This window comes from Agelaius phoeniceus, chromosome 6 (genome assembly GCF_051311805.1).
Source record: "Agelaius phoeniceus isolate bAgePho1 chromosome 6, bAgePho1.hap1, whole genome shotgun sequence".
NCBI lineage: Eukaryota > Metazoa > Chordata > Aves > Passeriformes > Icteridae > Agelaius > Agelaius phoeniceus.
This window is the reverse complement of record NC_135270.1, coordinates 18,571,966-18,587,364: the sequence shown is the minus strand read 5'-3', so window position 1 is coordinate 18,587,364 and position 15,399 is coordinate 18,571,966. Positions and strand designations below refer to the sequence as shown.

Here is a 15,399-nt window from a genome sequence, read left to right as displayed (position 1 = left end):
TGAGAAGTAGAGGACAGGTGGGGAAAGGAGATTGAAAGCAGAAGTAAAGTTCAGTTTTGTAATTGAGATTTTAGCACATCTGTGTGCACTAGTCAGGAGGATCCACATTAAGTCTCTGAATTGAGAGTTTAGATAGTCTAAAGCTCAAGATTTACTGACTTGAAAGGAATTACCTGGTGTCCACTGCTGATATTCTTTACTCCATAGCCATGTATGGTCAGGAAAATGTAAAGTCAGTGCTTCCTTAGTCTCTTAAGAAACAGGCCTATTCCTATTTCTCTGCATTCAGAGGAATAGAATAATATGAAAATCTAAGAATGTAAAAAAAAAAAATAAAAGGAAACATCAACTATTCTATGCATTCTGCAAAAATGCATCGATTGGGTGAATTTTATAGCTGTCATTCTAAGATGTCAGTGAACAAAAAATGGATATTTGTACTGATTCTTATTTGCTCCAGCTACAATGTGAAAGAAGATAAACTTTTTCATTATTAGATTTCTCTAGGGAAATCAAAACAACAGGCATTCTTGAGATAAGTATGCAACCTGGTATATATAATCTTACATCTGAATATAAATGCAAATTGTTGAATGAAGTAGGCAAGCAATGCCTATTTCCTGCTTCAGTAAGACTTGTTTAACATTTCTGCAAGTGCTGTTGCTCAAGAGTGTATGACTGAGGTCCCTCTGCTACAAGCTCAGCTGTAGTTAGAAAAAGGCAGCTTTGTTCTGATGGGTTGGGTCAGTGGCCTGAGCCAGTGACAGAGACAATAAGCCAGGAGTCTGACTTGAGCAGGTTAATTTTTGGACTTCCATTGATGTTATTTCATAGGTATTTGGTCCTGCATTGCTGGATCATGTAACTGTACTGCAAAGCTCTATGGGTTATCTTGATATGAAATTAGGAATCCATCTTTGCTGGTTTTCCCTTTGGAATTGCCATACAGTTCTGATGTGCATCAGACCTGTTAGCCATATCCATCATCTTTGTGAATTTTAACAAAATTGTTTGGCTTGTGTGCTCTTAACCCCACTGCATTGTGCTTTCCTGCTGAGGGCAGGTCCTTGCAGGAGCTGAGGCACCACTTTGCCTCTCAAACACAAAATCAGTTGTGGTGTCTTGATCAGTGCTGACTTCAGGCAGGTGCTGTAGGTGCACCTGAACAGACCATTTCTCTATGCTAAAGAGATTTATGCCTGATTAAATACTTCAGTGCTCAAATGTTGACCCAGCTGATCCTTAAGGGTCTGTGTAAACATTATATTTTAGGTTAATTGCTTAAGATCTATATTTGAGGAGCTAAATTGCCTTAATTCTCTGCCTTTTGGACATGTTTAGTAGGTATCTATATTTGTATGCTTGCCCTGAAAAAGGTCATTCATTATTCCATGGATAGTCCAGGTTAAAAGTGTCAGTGCCTGATGTTAAATCACAATGGGTTATGTAATTTATTACCTGTATTACAGTATCCCCTGCAGGCAGCCCATGAGGATGCTCATTCTGTATAAAACTCCTGGGAAGCAGAGGTACCTGACCAGTAGAGCTTACTGTCTAATTAGATAAGACAAATGGAAAATATTATTATTCTCATTAGACAGAGAGCTGCAGCAAAGTGAAACTAAGTGCCTTGCCTAGGTTGCACTGGGAGATGGTGAGAGAGCCATGGAGCAAACTCAAATTATCTAAATCTCAACTCAGTGCCTTCATCATCTTTCTGTGATTACATCGGAACGTATCTAGCCATCCTGTGTGCTTCAGTGACCTTTAAAAAGCATTTAGTCCATGTTTCTATAATAGTAATGATAATTCTGATTTCTTTTATCATATGTATTGTGTCCAAATGAAAAGTAAATCTCCCAAAGCAAAATTATTCCTCAATTTTTTGTTTTGTTGAAAATGATAATTGGCAGCCTTAGCTGTTTTCTGTGGGCAGCACTGTAGGCTGTCCCAGCTGAGCTGATCAGCCTAATTGCACCACTGCCTTCAGTTAAATGTGAAACAGAACATTTAGTGAAGCTGCTGGAAAGGATCTGTGAACGTGGTCTAGTGCGCATGTTTTTGCAAACAGAGACTTTTGGTCCAGGAGATCATAGGAATACTGGTAAAAACCAGTATGGGGCCCTGTGTGAAGGGCATCTCTTTTTGGTTGTTACAGCACACATGTATAGATACAACATTTCCAGACACTTGAAACTTAAATAATAACCTGTGTCCTAGCAGGAGATAAGATTCATAGGTAGTTCTTTATTTCACCCTCAGATTTTGTGGCACTTTTTTTTCCCTCCAATGATTTGGTGCTAAAAACACATTCTTCTGCTCTGGTTGGGATGCAGCATGGCCAATAATGTAGTCAAAAGAGGATGAGGGGATCCATCTCCACACATTACCTACATGAGAATAAATTTAAAAAGGGAAAGGGCTTGAAACAGCCAAAATGCTGCTGCTTCTCTGATTATCTGAAGCCAGCTGCCTTCTTATAAAGCACCAAGGTTGGGTATGATCCATCACATCAAGCATTAACAAAATTGTGTTAATTGACAGGATTAACAAAGTGGCTTAGATACACCCACTTCCCCTTATTCTGATATATCCTGATTTGTGGATAACCCTGATTTTTATTGTAGAAAAGCTGAAACAATGGTTAATGAGAAGGGGAAGGAAAATAATCATTAACAGGCAGATCTGTGTGTTCAGTTTAATTGAAATGATAACTTTGTGTTAATAAGCAAGTAGTCATCACAGCTGCTGGGATGAATAAAATGAGAATTAAAACTTGATATTAGGTCAGGACCAGCTGTGGAATGCACTAATGCTGTGTGACTATCCAGATATCAAAAGATTCTCATTTATGGAATAGTCCAAGGGGAAAATGAGTGCCCATGGTGTTTTGTACTGTGCTGTTGAGAGTTTTCTGAACTCCAGCCAGCTCATCTGTAAGTGAAACAGCCATAAAGAAAATAAGGAAAAAGTTAATGAGTAGGAAGAAAAGGAAACTAAAAAACCCTACTGTTTTCAGTAGTATCACTGGATCCAGAGAGCTGACAGTTGAAACTTCATTGGTGACAAGGAATTTATTTCAAAGCAACTAAATGGGAAAGGAACAGCCTGTAAATGACTTCATCTCAGTAATTTAATGCTACAGATCAAGCAGTAGATTCTCATTCCAGTTTAGCACACGAGCTGGTGTTTTAGCAATCAAACTAGCAAAATCAGGGAAATGCTGGCTGCAGCCACAGCAGCAAGCAACTGATGCAGAGAGGAGACAGATGCTATACATACAGCCTGAGAGCATTATACATGGTGTATATCACTTCTCTGTGTAGTGCTGTGTTGCATGTGAAATTCCAGCTTGCTGCGTGCTTGAACTGGAAGTACTGAGCACCAATCTTCTCTAGTTTGGTTGTCTCTATTATGAAGAATCTGCTCCTCCTTGTCTTTCAGTTTTTAGCTTCTTCCTCTTGGCTGGTACCAAAACTTGTGAGGGGATGGAACCTGTCTGAGTTCTCTCCTTCCTCCCTTCTTTTCTTCAGCTCTGGGAGCACTTAATCAAAGGATCTGGGAACTGAGGAGAGAAAGAATGAAGTTTCCTTCCCACCTAGTTTTAGACTTGACCATAAGGTCAATATGTAGGAAGGGCTACCTCATAGGGTATATTTAATTTTCTGATACAGGCTGATGCCATACCACTAATGCCTGATGTGCTTTGAGTTACAGAATCACACAGTATTGAGTTGGAAGGGACCCATAAGAATCATTGAGTCCTACTACCTGCTCCTTGCAGGACTACCTCACTAAACTAAACCACACAACTAAGAGTGTCTTAGAAACTCTGGCTGGCTTGGAGACCCACTTGCCTGGGGAGCCCCTTAGGTCAGGGAAGAATGTTTCCCTAATGTCCCCATTTCTTTTTGTAGTGCCAAGACACGGCTTTATGGCCATCATAGAGTGTGGCAGCACCACACTCTGCAGGAGTCAGGGGAGCTGAACTAATTTAGGTCAGGTGAGGATTTAATTTGTTTGTCTAAATGGCAATCAGTGTTTGAGTTCCTAACTCCTTGTTGGTTAAAGTCTGCTAGCAATATCAGCTTCTCTGACAGTCTCTGCAGGCTCAAGCTCTCCTGTCACCTACAAAGTGTCCCTTCTTCCATCTTTTGTCTCAGCATTCTAACAACTCTCATGTACCAGAGGTTCTTCAAGAGAAACCTGGCTCTGAGCCATTTCCAGATCCAGACCTAGGATCACCTGCAAGAGCTGAAAGACAACAGAATTGTTCCCATTTTGAAAGTAAATGACAGGTAACCTGTGTGTTCCTTGCCTGCCCAGACATTCTTGTTACTTTTGAGCATAACATTTACTATTTTTTTTCTCTAATAGCAAGATTATCTCCTTGGATATAACACAATAGGCTTAGTAAAGCAGCGTGTGTGCTTTTATTCCCAATCATTCTTTTGTTATTTTTAACCACCTTAGTAATGCAACCTAAAATGAAGAGCAACATTGACTTCTTTCTCTATAAGGAGTAGAATTACCTGAAGCTCAGAAAAATGTAACTCTGGAGGTAGAGAAATTGAGGCCACTTTGTGTAAATCACTGATGCCACACTAGGTACATCCAGAGTTGATTTGATGTTACAGATATTTCAGACCCTCAGTGTTACCAGATAAAAGGTAGAATTAGATAGGCCACACTGCCTGCTTCTTCATTTTTTAAGCTTCTGCAAGACTGACATATGTGCATCTGATGCAGATACTTCTGTGTAACACATTTGAGAACCAAGGGTAAAACCAGCAGCAGAATATAAATACAGACAAAATACTCTACCTTGTCCTTTATTTTCTCCTTGCCCATCTTCTTCTCACCATCTTATTCATTTACACATACATCACGATTTCTAGGCACTGTTTTGACACTCCTAGATAAGAACATTGCATGACTTTACCATCGATGGAGTAGGTTGGATTAAACCCAGCCCAGAGCCTTTTAGTTGTATTGGCTGTATCTGTGTTAGATGGACTCCAGCAGCTGCTTTGTCATGAGTGGAGTGGCATGGGGACTTGAAAGAGCTACTCTGATGTTTTATTTTCTTCTTCATCACTCATACTTCACAAGTAAGAGGAGTTTGTCTCTTGATTGGTATAAGATCACACTAGATCATGTCACACCTTTGCATTATATTTGCAGAAGAAATGAAGCAACCCTTATAAAAGTCAAAGGCCAGCAAGACCTTTATTGTGCTGAGGAATCTGTGATCTGCTAAAGGGCCTACACCCACCCTCTGTTGTGATAAGAGAGTGATACCTGGCTTCTATTTGATGAAACTTCATTGATTTTGAGTCAGTTTTTGGAGAATATGAAAAAATACTACAGATGCCATGAAATACCACTTAAAATCCTTTAATGCATAGTATGGGAATATCAGGTCTCTCAACTCTCACTCACTAATGCAGTAAGACTGAACGATTCCAACTGAAAGCAGTAATGAGACTAAAATGAAACACTGTTAATGTGTTAAGGCTGCATATGTTGTATATTTTCCCAGAAATAATTACTGCAGATTTCTTTGAGCTTTATTGATCAGCAGGAGTTTTTGCACATTCATAAAATATATAGTCCAAACATAAACAGAGCTGTACTATCTATCCAGCAGGCATAAGGCATGAAAGGCTTTGTCACAATCAGAATGAATTAGCCATTAAGGCTTTCAGAGAATAATAGCTGATGAACCAAATTTAGATACATGACGTTTTCATAATGGAGTTTCTGTTCGTGAGTTTGCTCATATACATTACTGCCTTTTTACAGTTTATGAGCAAACTTATCATTTTTATGCTGAAAAAAAATGATTGTGAGACTAAAGAGATTTACTTCCAAGGAAGTACTTAAAGAGCTAAATATGCACAACATGGGGGAGAGAAGGCTCAGATGGGACCATAAATCCTCAAATATTCAAGGAGTATAAATGCTGTGGACAGAAAGGAAGCATTTGTGGTGCTGCAAAGAGTGCTAAGTAGGAGCAAGTACATGGAACTAACAGAAGGAGTGTTCAGACTGAGTGTCAGCAAAACCTTTGGTGCTGGGATGTGTAATCAGAATCCACTCTGATGGAAATTGGTAGAAACAAACTGCCCTTTCCCTTTGGCTCTGAATTTCATGTAAAAGATTATTACACTGGGATTTTGTTGACTGTAATTCCAGTTAATGTTGAAGTCTGGGCACCGTCCTGTCATTTCTTGTTCACTGCTCTTTTTCTGTACAAGTCTTCCAGGCTGCAGAGGAAGTCACTTCTAAGTACAATTTCCACTGCACTTTCTCTTCTGTTCTCCTCTCCTTGCTCAGTACCTTGGAAAAGAAAACCAAAGGAAATTTTAAAAGAAAAAAAGAGAATCTTTTGTAATGTTCCTAGTCCCTATTAATATATCAGATCAAGATGCCTTCAGGGAATTATGTTAACTCAAACTTCTTGTGAGAACTACTGATACATTGAACACTTTTGCTTTCAAAAGTGGAAGAAAGTTTCATTGGGTTTTTTTGAGTGCTGACAAAATCTGTACCATATGAGTTTTTATTCTGTAAAAGTCAGGTACCAATATGTTATTAAAAAGCTATTCTGGGAAGTCTGAAAATGCTTGAGGATGAACTTCATATTGCTCTGCTTACAAAGCCAGATCCAACAATGGCAAAAATACAGGACCTATATAAAGAGTGAGTGGTTCTTCAGTACCTGGAGTTCTTTTTTTCAGTATCTCAGTGGCAATTGTGGCATTGATTCAGATTTTTTTTTTAGGTGGCTTGAATTTTTCCAAAGTGGGGAATATGCAGTAAATTTGTCAATAGTTTATAGCATTCAAAACCTCTGATAGTGTTACCCTTTTTGGTGCTCAACTAATGCATCAAAGTTTGTTGATGCTTCTGCTGTCATAATTAGGTTTGGACATGGAGATGCTACACTTCTGCAGGAAGATAAAAGATTTTAACAATGCCAGCTGTGGTAATGAGACCTCTTCACTCAATCTATTTAATAATATTTAAATATAAATAATATAACCCATTATAAAATGATTGAATAATTACAAAGCATATTAAATTTGAGGAAAACTTTAAATTTTCAGCAACATTGTAAAGTATGGCTCTTCTAAAATACATTAAATTCTTCTGACTTTAAAATGGAGCTCTGTGAATTTTTAGGTGTCCTGGTTTCAGCAGGGATAGAGCTCATTTTCTTTCCGTGACAGGAAGTAAAGGTTTGGCATAATTTATTCAAAAAGGACAGACACTATTTACACTCTCAGTATTAAATATAGGATGAGAAGGGAAGGATGTGTGCAGGATGTGAGGTTACCTTTGACAGTATTTCTGTTCATATCAAATTACAATCTAAAAATCAAGCAGAGATCTTTCAAATGTACCTTTGTCTCAAATCAGAATAAAATGATAAATGTAGTAATTGGGTCTTTCTGGACCATACCAAGCCCCACATTCCCTTACATTTCTTGACACAGAGAAGCAATGACACTTTCTTTCAGAATAGGTAAAAGCTACATCTAAAGTGCTTAACCCAATTTAAAGCTCCCCAGTAGAAGAAACACATGAATACCTGAAGGGAAGGGATCCAGTGGGGAGCCACTGTGAGGATTGTGGGGCACATGATGTGCAAGGACAGACTCAGAGAGCTGGCTTTGTTCTGTCTGAAGAAATTAAAGCAGGGAGTATATTTTATTCATGTCTTCAGGTCAATGTAGTACAATATAAGGAAAACAGGAATTTTGGAAGGATTCGCAGGGATTATACAAGAGATAACAGGCACAGGTCAAAACCAAAGGAAATTCCAATTAGAGATGCAGAATTTTATTTTTTTTTTTTAATCATTATATAGTCAAGTACTGGAAAGAGGTATCCAGTAAGTCAGTGGGTGACTGTCCATCTTCATCCTTGGAGATGCTCCTGAGGTGACTTGGGACAGCTCTGTGCAGCTTTGTGTAGCTGACTGTGCTTTTAGGAAGAGGTTGAACCAGATGGTCCCCAAAGGTCACTGACACCCTCTGTGTGATTCTGAGAGACTCTGTCTTCCAGTAGCCAGAGCTGGTTAATTCTTGAGCACCAAAGTTATATATGTACACATCAAGACCAGGCAGACTAATTAATAATCCTTCTAGGCTATGAAGACCAACTATCTTACCCTAAAGAATTGTCTGTAATTTCTTCTACTGGGGTGTGTATTCATTAGGAAGTGAAATGTAATACTGAAATTAAAGATGATCAGTGATCCAGCCTCACTAAAAGGCAAAATGCTTGTATAATTTATATCATCACTGTACCAAGCTTGCAGTTAACGTTACAGAGGAAGGACTGATTGTAAATTTTCCATTTGTTTTTGTCTCTTCATCCTGGGAGCTGGTGCTGGTGGAGGGCTCTTAACCTTGCTGGAGCATTTTCCAGGAGCATTTTCCACCTCCCTGCTCATGTGTTGTACTTCATAGTGTCTGTCAGAAAAGAAGCCCAACTGTCCACCTTGCAGGCAGCTTAAATGTGATGAAAAACAGCACAGGCTGTCTGTTGAAGTTATTTGTTCAGTTTCTTAGGAATGTTATACTAATTTGTATGCAGTTTGGTGTAAGCAATATATTTGCTAGGCCATGAACTTTAAAATTGTTTTGGAATGTATCACTGTTCAAAAGAAACAGTTGGCTCTCAGGTCTTCTTACTACTTTCATGTTTGTTGAAAAGGATTTGAATAATTTTTTGCAAGAAGCTTCTGTCTCCTGTCATGAGCTAAGTTGAGAAACAGGTCTGGCACACTGAGATCCTACTATCCCCTTCTGAGACAGCCCCCCATCAAACTAAAAGCATTGCTTCAGCAAGCAGTGGAATCAGAGCAGTCTGGAGTTTGCCATGAGTTATATCACATTTAGTCTCACAGCAAAGTGTTAGGAGGCTGACAAGACAATCACACCTTAGTTTTCATTGTATTGGGTCACTTTTGCCTTTGGGAGACTGAGAGAAGGTCAGCTACTCCTGACATGGACAGATGGGCAATTTGAGCAACATGATCCTGTTATTGAGATTTGGGAGATAGAGGCAGTGGGGAAGATGACCCAATCCTGTGTATTAGAGTGTGATGTCAGTCATCATGCAGCAAGACAAGTGTCTGGAGCATCTGAGAAACCAGGGAATCCTGTTTGTTTGGGAGGGAAATACAATTAACTCATTGTTCTCTGCCTGTGTGAGCAGCAATGGAAACGTGCTTTAAGTGATGTACACAGGGTACAGTTCTTGATTCTCCAACTGATATCAACAGCCTGAATGAACAAAACTGGAAGTGAGTTAAAAGCCTGGTACAGATCCAATGGGAATGGAGTTGAAACTTGGGACCTTGTCTCCTCTGGCAGACTTTTCTCTCTGGCAGCAGGAGGGTGATACATATCCATGATGTAGGCTTGGTGACAGTTGCATACTTCCTTTTTCATACACCTTTAATGAGAATCTGTGGGAAAATCAAGGGCTTTGTAGAATATAAAGGTAGCTGCTGAGAAACTGGCTTTAGTTTTCTTAGGGGTTGGAAATCAGCAGTGGTAGACAGAAGGGTGTTACCTTACCTCCTTCCTCATCAAAGCTTCTATGGGGTTATTTCAGGTGTAATTTATGAAAAGCTGAGCAGTAGGGACCTCTCCACTGAACCTCTGCTGGGTTACATCCCACTGTTTGACAAGTAGTATGGTAAAGCATTTTTCTGTACAAGGTCAGATTAATCTTTTTTTATGGAGTTTCACATGAATGCTTTGCTTTGGTATTGTTGTTTCTCCATGCATAAATCTTTATTATACCAATAGCCTACAGCCCCAGTGAACCAAACAAAACTCAATTTTATTCTTCTCAGTATTTATAACCACAGTGAGAGAACTCCATTGAAAAACAACTGTGAGAGTTTCCAGCAGGTGTGCTGCAGTTTAGGTGCTGTGAGCCTTCAGTGATTTCATGCTTCTTCCTTCTAAATTGGAATGGTACATGCCAAGCTGGGTCTGGCCCAGGATTGGGCATCATTCCCTTTGGGATGATACTGAGGATGGAACTGAAAATGATCTGTTGGAAGGTGCTGTGGACTAGAGGAGCAGGCTGTGCATGTGTCCATGCCTGCACCTTAGTCTGGTGAATAGCAGGATGTGCTGCGGTGTGCAGGCCTTGCTTTGCAGCCAGCACAGGCTGAAACCTTGCTTGCTGCTTTCCAAGGTCTTGGTTTGGGTTCAGCTACAGCCCTTCTTTAGAAGGGGGATGACAGATGAGCTGGCATGCAAGTGCTTGGAGCTTTTACCAGGTGATGAGGGTGAAGCCTCTGTGTTGAGGCTGAGCTCACTTAATTAACGTTTGTAATGAAAGATACAGCACAGGTCTCTACTTGTTGGTTATCTGTGATATAGCCATGTGGGCTCTGTCAATGCTTCCAAATGTAAAAAAAAAAAAAGATAGAACTAGCTACTTTATACTTTTATATAAAACCAAAATATTTTTCTATGGAGATAAAGGATAATCCTTATCCAGGTTTTGACTTTCTGAACCATGGACATTAGTTTCGGTTCACTGTATGGCTTTTAAGATTTGCAGTGCATGAAACCAAATTCCCAGCTTGGAGGACCTTCTCAGTCTGTGTAGGGAAAGACTTAGACATGATACATAACCATCACTGAGAGGATTTTTATTCTGATATTTTCTAAATTTTGAGTACTTGACTCCAAAATTTTAGCATCTTTTTTGACGTCGGTGTCATGCCTATTTCTCTAGTATGACCTGAGGAAGGCAGGAGCACTGTCAGGGTCTTGCCAGAAGGTACAGCCTCCTTCATTGGACACAGTGGCACAGCTGGCAAGAGCAGCTCTCTGATCCAGTCTGAAGCTGGTAGCTTTTAGCAGAGTTGGTGTTGTAGGAGGAAATACTCTTGAGATGTGGAATTTCACTGCATTTGTTACCAATTAAGATGAAATTTTAATTACTGTTCCTAGTATTAAGAAATAATGACATACTTGAGAAAACACCTCTTCTTGAGAAACTTCCCTCCAGACACCTTTCCTCCTCCCTTCCCCGTTTCCAGTTCATTCCCTGCACATTATACTTCATCATGGGGATCAGCGCAGGATGTTTTTCTTTTATGGCCACTCTTTATTTCTTGCTCTTTTTTTCCCATGGCTCCAGCATTGTGGCCTCCCCAGGCCACCATCCTCTCAAAATCCTCATTCTTCCTGGGTATCCATGTACACAAGTGTCTCCTGCCTGGATTGTCTGCTGCTTGTAGGTCCAGTTTTTCTAAAACTTGTAGCCAGATCATATCCATTCCCCATCTGCTGTTAAAAATGTTCTTACTTGGGGTAGCCTTTCTCCTGCAGTCATTCCCTGGCTTCATCTGTACTCTCTCCAGGATGCTGCATGTGGAGTAGGGAGGAAAAACTTTCTTGAGAGCACAGGAAAAACAGATCCCTAAGTTTTATTCCAGTTCCCGGGCATATCCCCCTTTCCAGGCCATGTTCTGTGAAGTGGGGCTGGAGGTTATTGGCTTTGGGGAGATGGCAGAAAGGCACCCCAGGTGCAGAAAAGATCTGTGGGATGGTTTGTGGCCTGTCTGGTTGTGTGTGAGCATGTGGGTGTACAATTTGCAGGCTTTAGCTGCTGAGCCCTCTCATCTCTGTGATGTGTGAAATTCAGACTCTTGAAAGCGAATAACTTCCCCACAACATCAATTTGTAGCTGGGTAAGACAAAAGGCTGAAATTTCTGTGCCTGAAATGGAGCTGCACTGTGCTCTAAACACTGCAGTATGCGAGGATTTCAAATTAAAGCACCAGAAATTTAACCTGGGAAGAATAGGATACTTTGCCGTGCTTCTTTCTTAAAAGTAATTGGAGTGCTATTTTTGACATTCTTCCAAAAGCTTTTATCCTTTTGACAGAAACAAGCACAGAATATATCAGCACAGACAATTAAGGTTTGGCAAAATGATAAGCTGATGAAACTGAGGTCCTCTGGTAGGAAATGCTGATCACTGTATATAATGGGTAACAAACAGTCTTTCTCCTTTGTTCTAGAAATTGTCTCATGCATTCCTGTCTATGCCAGGGAATTTCACAGGGAGAAAATGGTGTTTGAATGCCCATTTTGGATAAGTGATGCTTTTATGGATGAGCAAAAAAGTACTCTACAGCCAAATAGAGCAAAGTGTCTGTGCATCTTTGCAAAAAAGGATATGCCTTGTCCTGTTTCAGTTAATGCTATGCAACAGGATAAAATTGTAAAAAATAAGCAAGCTGCACCAAGACAGGTTTGCAAAGCCATACAGAAGGTCAGTGTTGGATGGTAATGATATGGAAATCAGCTTGGATCATGGGCATAAATGAGGTCTGTGATTCAAAACTGGGCAGTAATAGGATCCAGTATTAGGGTCAGGCAGGTGTGAAAATACTGGTGATGAAAATCTGAAAATAAATAATTTAAGATTCATGGAGCAAAATGCAATGACTTCTGTGGACACAGTAATTGTACCAGGGAAGAAAAGTATTTTCCCCTTTGTGACTTTTTGCCCTCCATTCAGTCACATAAATCCATAGGTTCAAAGGTTTGGTTTTGGCTTACCAGGCAGTGCAGAAATTCTGATAAAGGCTTAGTAGCTATTAAACTTTTATAGGTTTGCAGCCTTGTGGTTGAAGAGACAGTAATTGAGTTTTTCTCGTGGGGATGGGATTCCAATTAAGCCGGTGTTGCTCAGTATTAGAATTCCACCCTTACAGGTTGCTAAGTGTGTGAATTTTATGTTATAGGGAGCTGGACCTTTGCTTCAGCTTAAAAAGTTTCCAAAATTACTCTCTCCTTTACCTATCTATGCAAAACTCAGTTTCATTTAATGCTCTGATAGTGCTCACTCTAGAGTCTGCAAGTGCTGTGTTGATGCTGCTGCAGACCCATCCAGTGTGGTAACAAAAGCAAAGGATGTGGTTTCTCAGAAGTGTTTGGCATTGCCAGCAGTTCTTCTCACTGAAGTCAATCAAAAAAGAGCTGAGGGCTTTAGACAACCTACCTGAAATCCCTGAGTTAAAAGTTTTTTATTCAGTCCTTTGAGCTTTTGACTCCTGGGTTTTAGGCAGTTCCATGGCTTATAAAAAGAAAGAGAGGTGGCCCAACTTTGCTTTGATGTCTTCAGTACAAATCAGCCCCTTTCACCTGCAACTCATGGGTTATTTGTGTAGCTCTCTGAAACTGCTCATAAAGCTAACTTGGTACACCTTTCACTTCCCCCTTGATCCCACCATTACCCTTGAAAGGAGCTGTGGCTTTATGGCCCAGGCTACCTTCTCTTGCCAATGGGAAGTTAAACTGCAAATTTCATGGATATCATTGGATGTCATCACTAATATCCAGTGAGGAAAAAAAGAAAACCTAGCATGGGAAGACTCCTCCAGGTTTGCTGTCAAAGAGAGCACTGGCTTGCTCTTGGTGGGGTTTTAGGCTGTCCTACTGAAACCAGTGCTATAAATGAGCCATGCCTATGCCCAGACACTGTGGTGTTGCCTCACCAGTCCTTTATCTGCTTTTTCAGTTGCAGCAGCTTTGTGTCCTGCTGCCTGTATGACTCCCACTCCCCATCCTGCATGATCTGCTGAATGTACTTGCTGTGCATCCAGAAAAAGCTGAAATAGATGTTGATGGCTTTTGCTTTTGTTTTATCCCCTGTCCTTTCTTCTCTTGACAGTTTTTTATCATGCTGTTAATTATATTTCTGTTGGAGCTCACTGTTGTGATTCTATTCTTCGTCTACACCGACAAGGTAAGTCAAATTCTTCATTTTTCTTTCCTCTTCAGCAAATTTATATGCCCCTTTTCCCTATAAATAAATCATAAAGCTCTTGGCTTGGTATGCACATCATGCTTCTGTCTTCCTTGAGACACTCCTCTCAGAAGGAGCTCTCTCAGAATGCATAAGCAGCCTGGCAGTACTGGGCTGTCTTGCTTGCTCAAGTGTACAACTCAAGGTCACAGATGCTGCCAAGTGCATCTGTCATTAACAAAAGACACAAAAACCACACAAAAATGCCCACAAACGAAAAACAAAACACCCCACAAAAAAAAAGCAAAGAAGCCAACAAGCCTTACTAGGAGCATGTAGGAGGAGATACCCATCAGAGAGAGTATGATTTTTAAAAATATGTTTATGGTTTAAGAGCCACATTTATACTGTTAAAAGGAAGTGTACTCAGCACAGGCAAAGGCATAAAATTCATTATCTTTCCACACTGCTCCTTACAGCACGTGTGTACTTAGAGCCTAGTGGAAAGCCAGGGTAAATGCATGAGAGTTCAATAAACACAGTTTTTGTTTACACTGTCACATTTTCCTTATGTTTGACCATTGTTCCTTCTGTTGTAAAGGCAATATTGCCTACCTGAATTATCGTTATCCTTTTCTTTAAAATAAGTGCCACCTGCTTATTCAATCAAAATCCGAAGTCCCTTACAATTGAAGACGGAGGGAACTTAATAATCACAGGGAAGGTGGCAAAATTTTACCATGAATTAACATTCATCAGGTACATGAGTGGTAAACACTTTCTTTAGGAATGGAAAGACAATAGCAGAAAAAAGACCCCCAAAAACAACACGGTGTTCATTAATACATAAATTATTAATATAATTACTAGTATATTAGTGATATGAGAGATTATATATTAGTCATATCAGTGAGTGATTGTCAGATGCACTTCTGATGCACTTCTGAAGGACTTTAAAGAGCTAGGTTCTGTAGCATTCTGTAGCTGGAACATGGAATTAACTTGCCAGGCAATTACAGTGGAAGGGACAATTTAAAATTTCTTGTATGCATTATTGGATTCTGAATTACTTGTCAGCTGTTTGCAGGAAGATCTACACATCATACAGGAGTGAAGGCATCTACTTAATATGCAGTGGGCCTCCAAAACCCAAACATAACACTTGGTTATGTTTAGAAATAAAATCAGTTAGAAAATATTATCATAGCATTGTATAACAGGCTTGCCTCACTGTGAATATAATGTTGAGTTTTGGTTACACAAATAATGAGAAGTGCGAGAAAGATGGAAGAGAGTTGTCATGAAAAGGAATTATGGAGAAAACCTAGATTCAGTTTAGGAAATGAAAGAGATCCTCTGCTTAGGAGATCTTGCAAAGAGTAATTATAGTAGTTTCTAAAATAATGGCAGATCTAAAATAAAGACCTGTCCTGAACACAGAAGAAATAAATGGAAATGTTTCTGATTAGGTTAATAAAATCAATATTTCTTATTTTCCAATTCATTATTTGGTAGAACTCCTGTTGTTGTCTGGTGTTGAGGCTGATAGATCAGTAAATGTGTGGGTAGGGAGGAAAGAAAAGAAACCAATGAAGT

The 15,399-nt window shown here is 39.7% G+C and overlaps 1 protein-coding gene across 3 annotated transcripts in view; it reads left to right on the top strand.

The window, feature by feature from the left end:
- Positions 1-15,399, top strand: part of TSPAN4 (tetraspanin 4) — a 417,908-nt gene that overhangs the window by 350,135 nt on the left and 52,374 nt on the right. For all 3 annotated transcript variants that reach the window (XM_077179946.1, XM_077179947.1, XM_054635107.2), the window contains one exon: positions 13,729-13,803. In XM_077179946.1, coding sequence (XP_077036061.1) covers positions 13,729-13,803 — 75 coding nt within the window. The remainder of the gene's footprint in view (positions 1-13,728; positions 13,804-15,399) is intronic.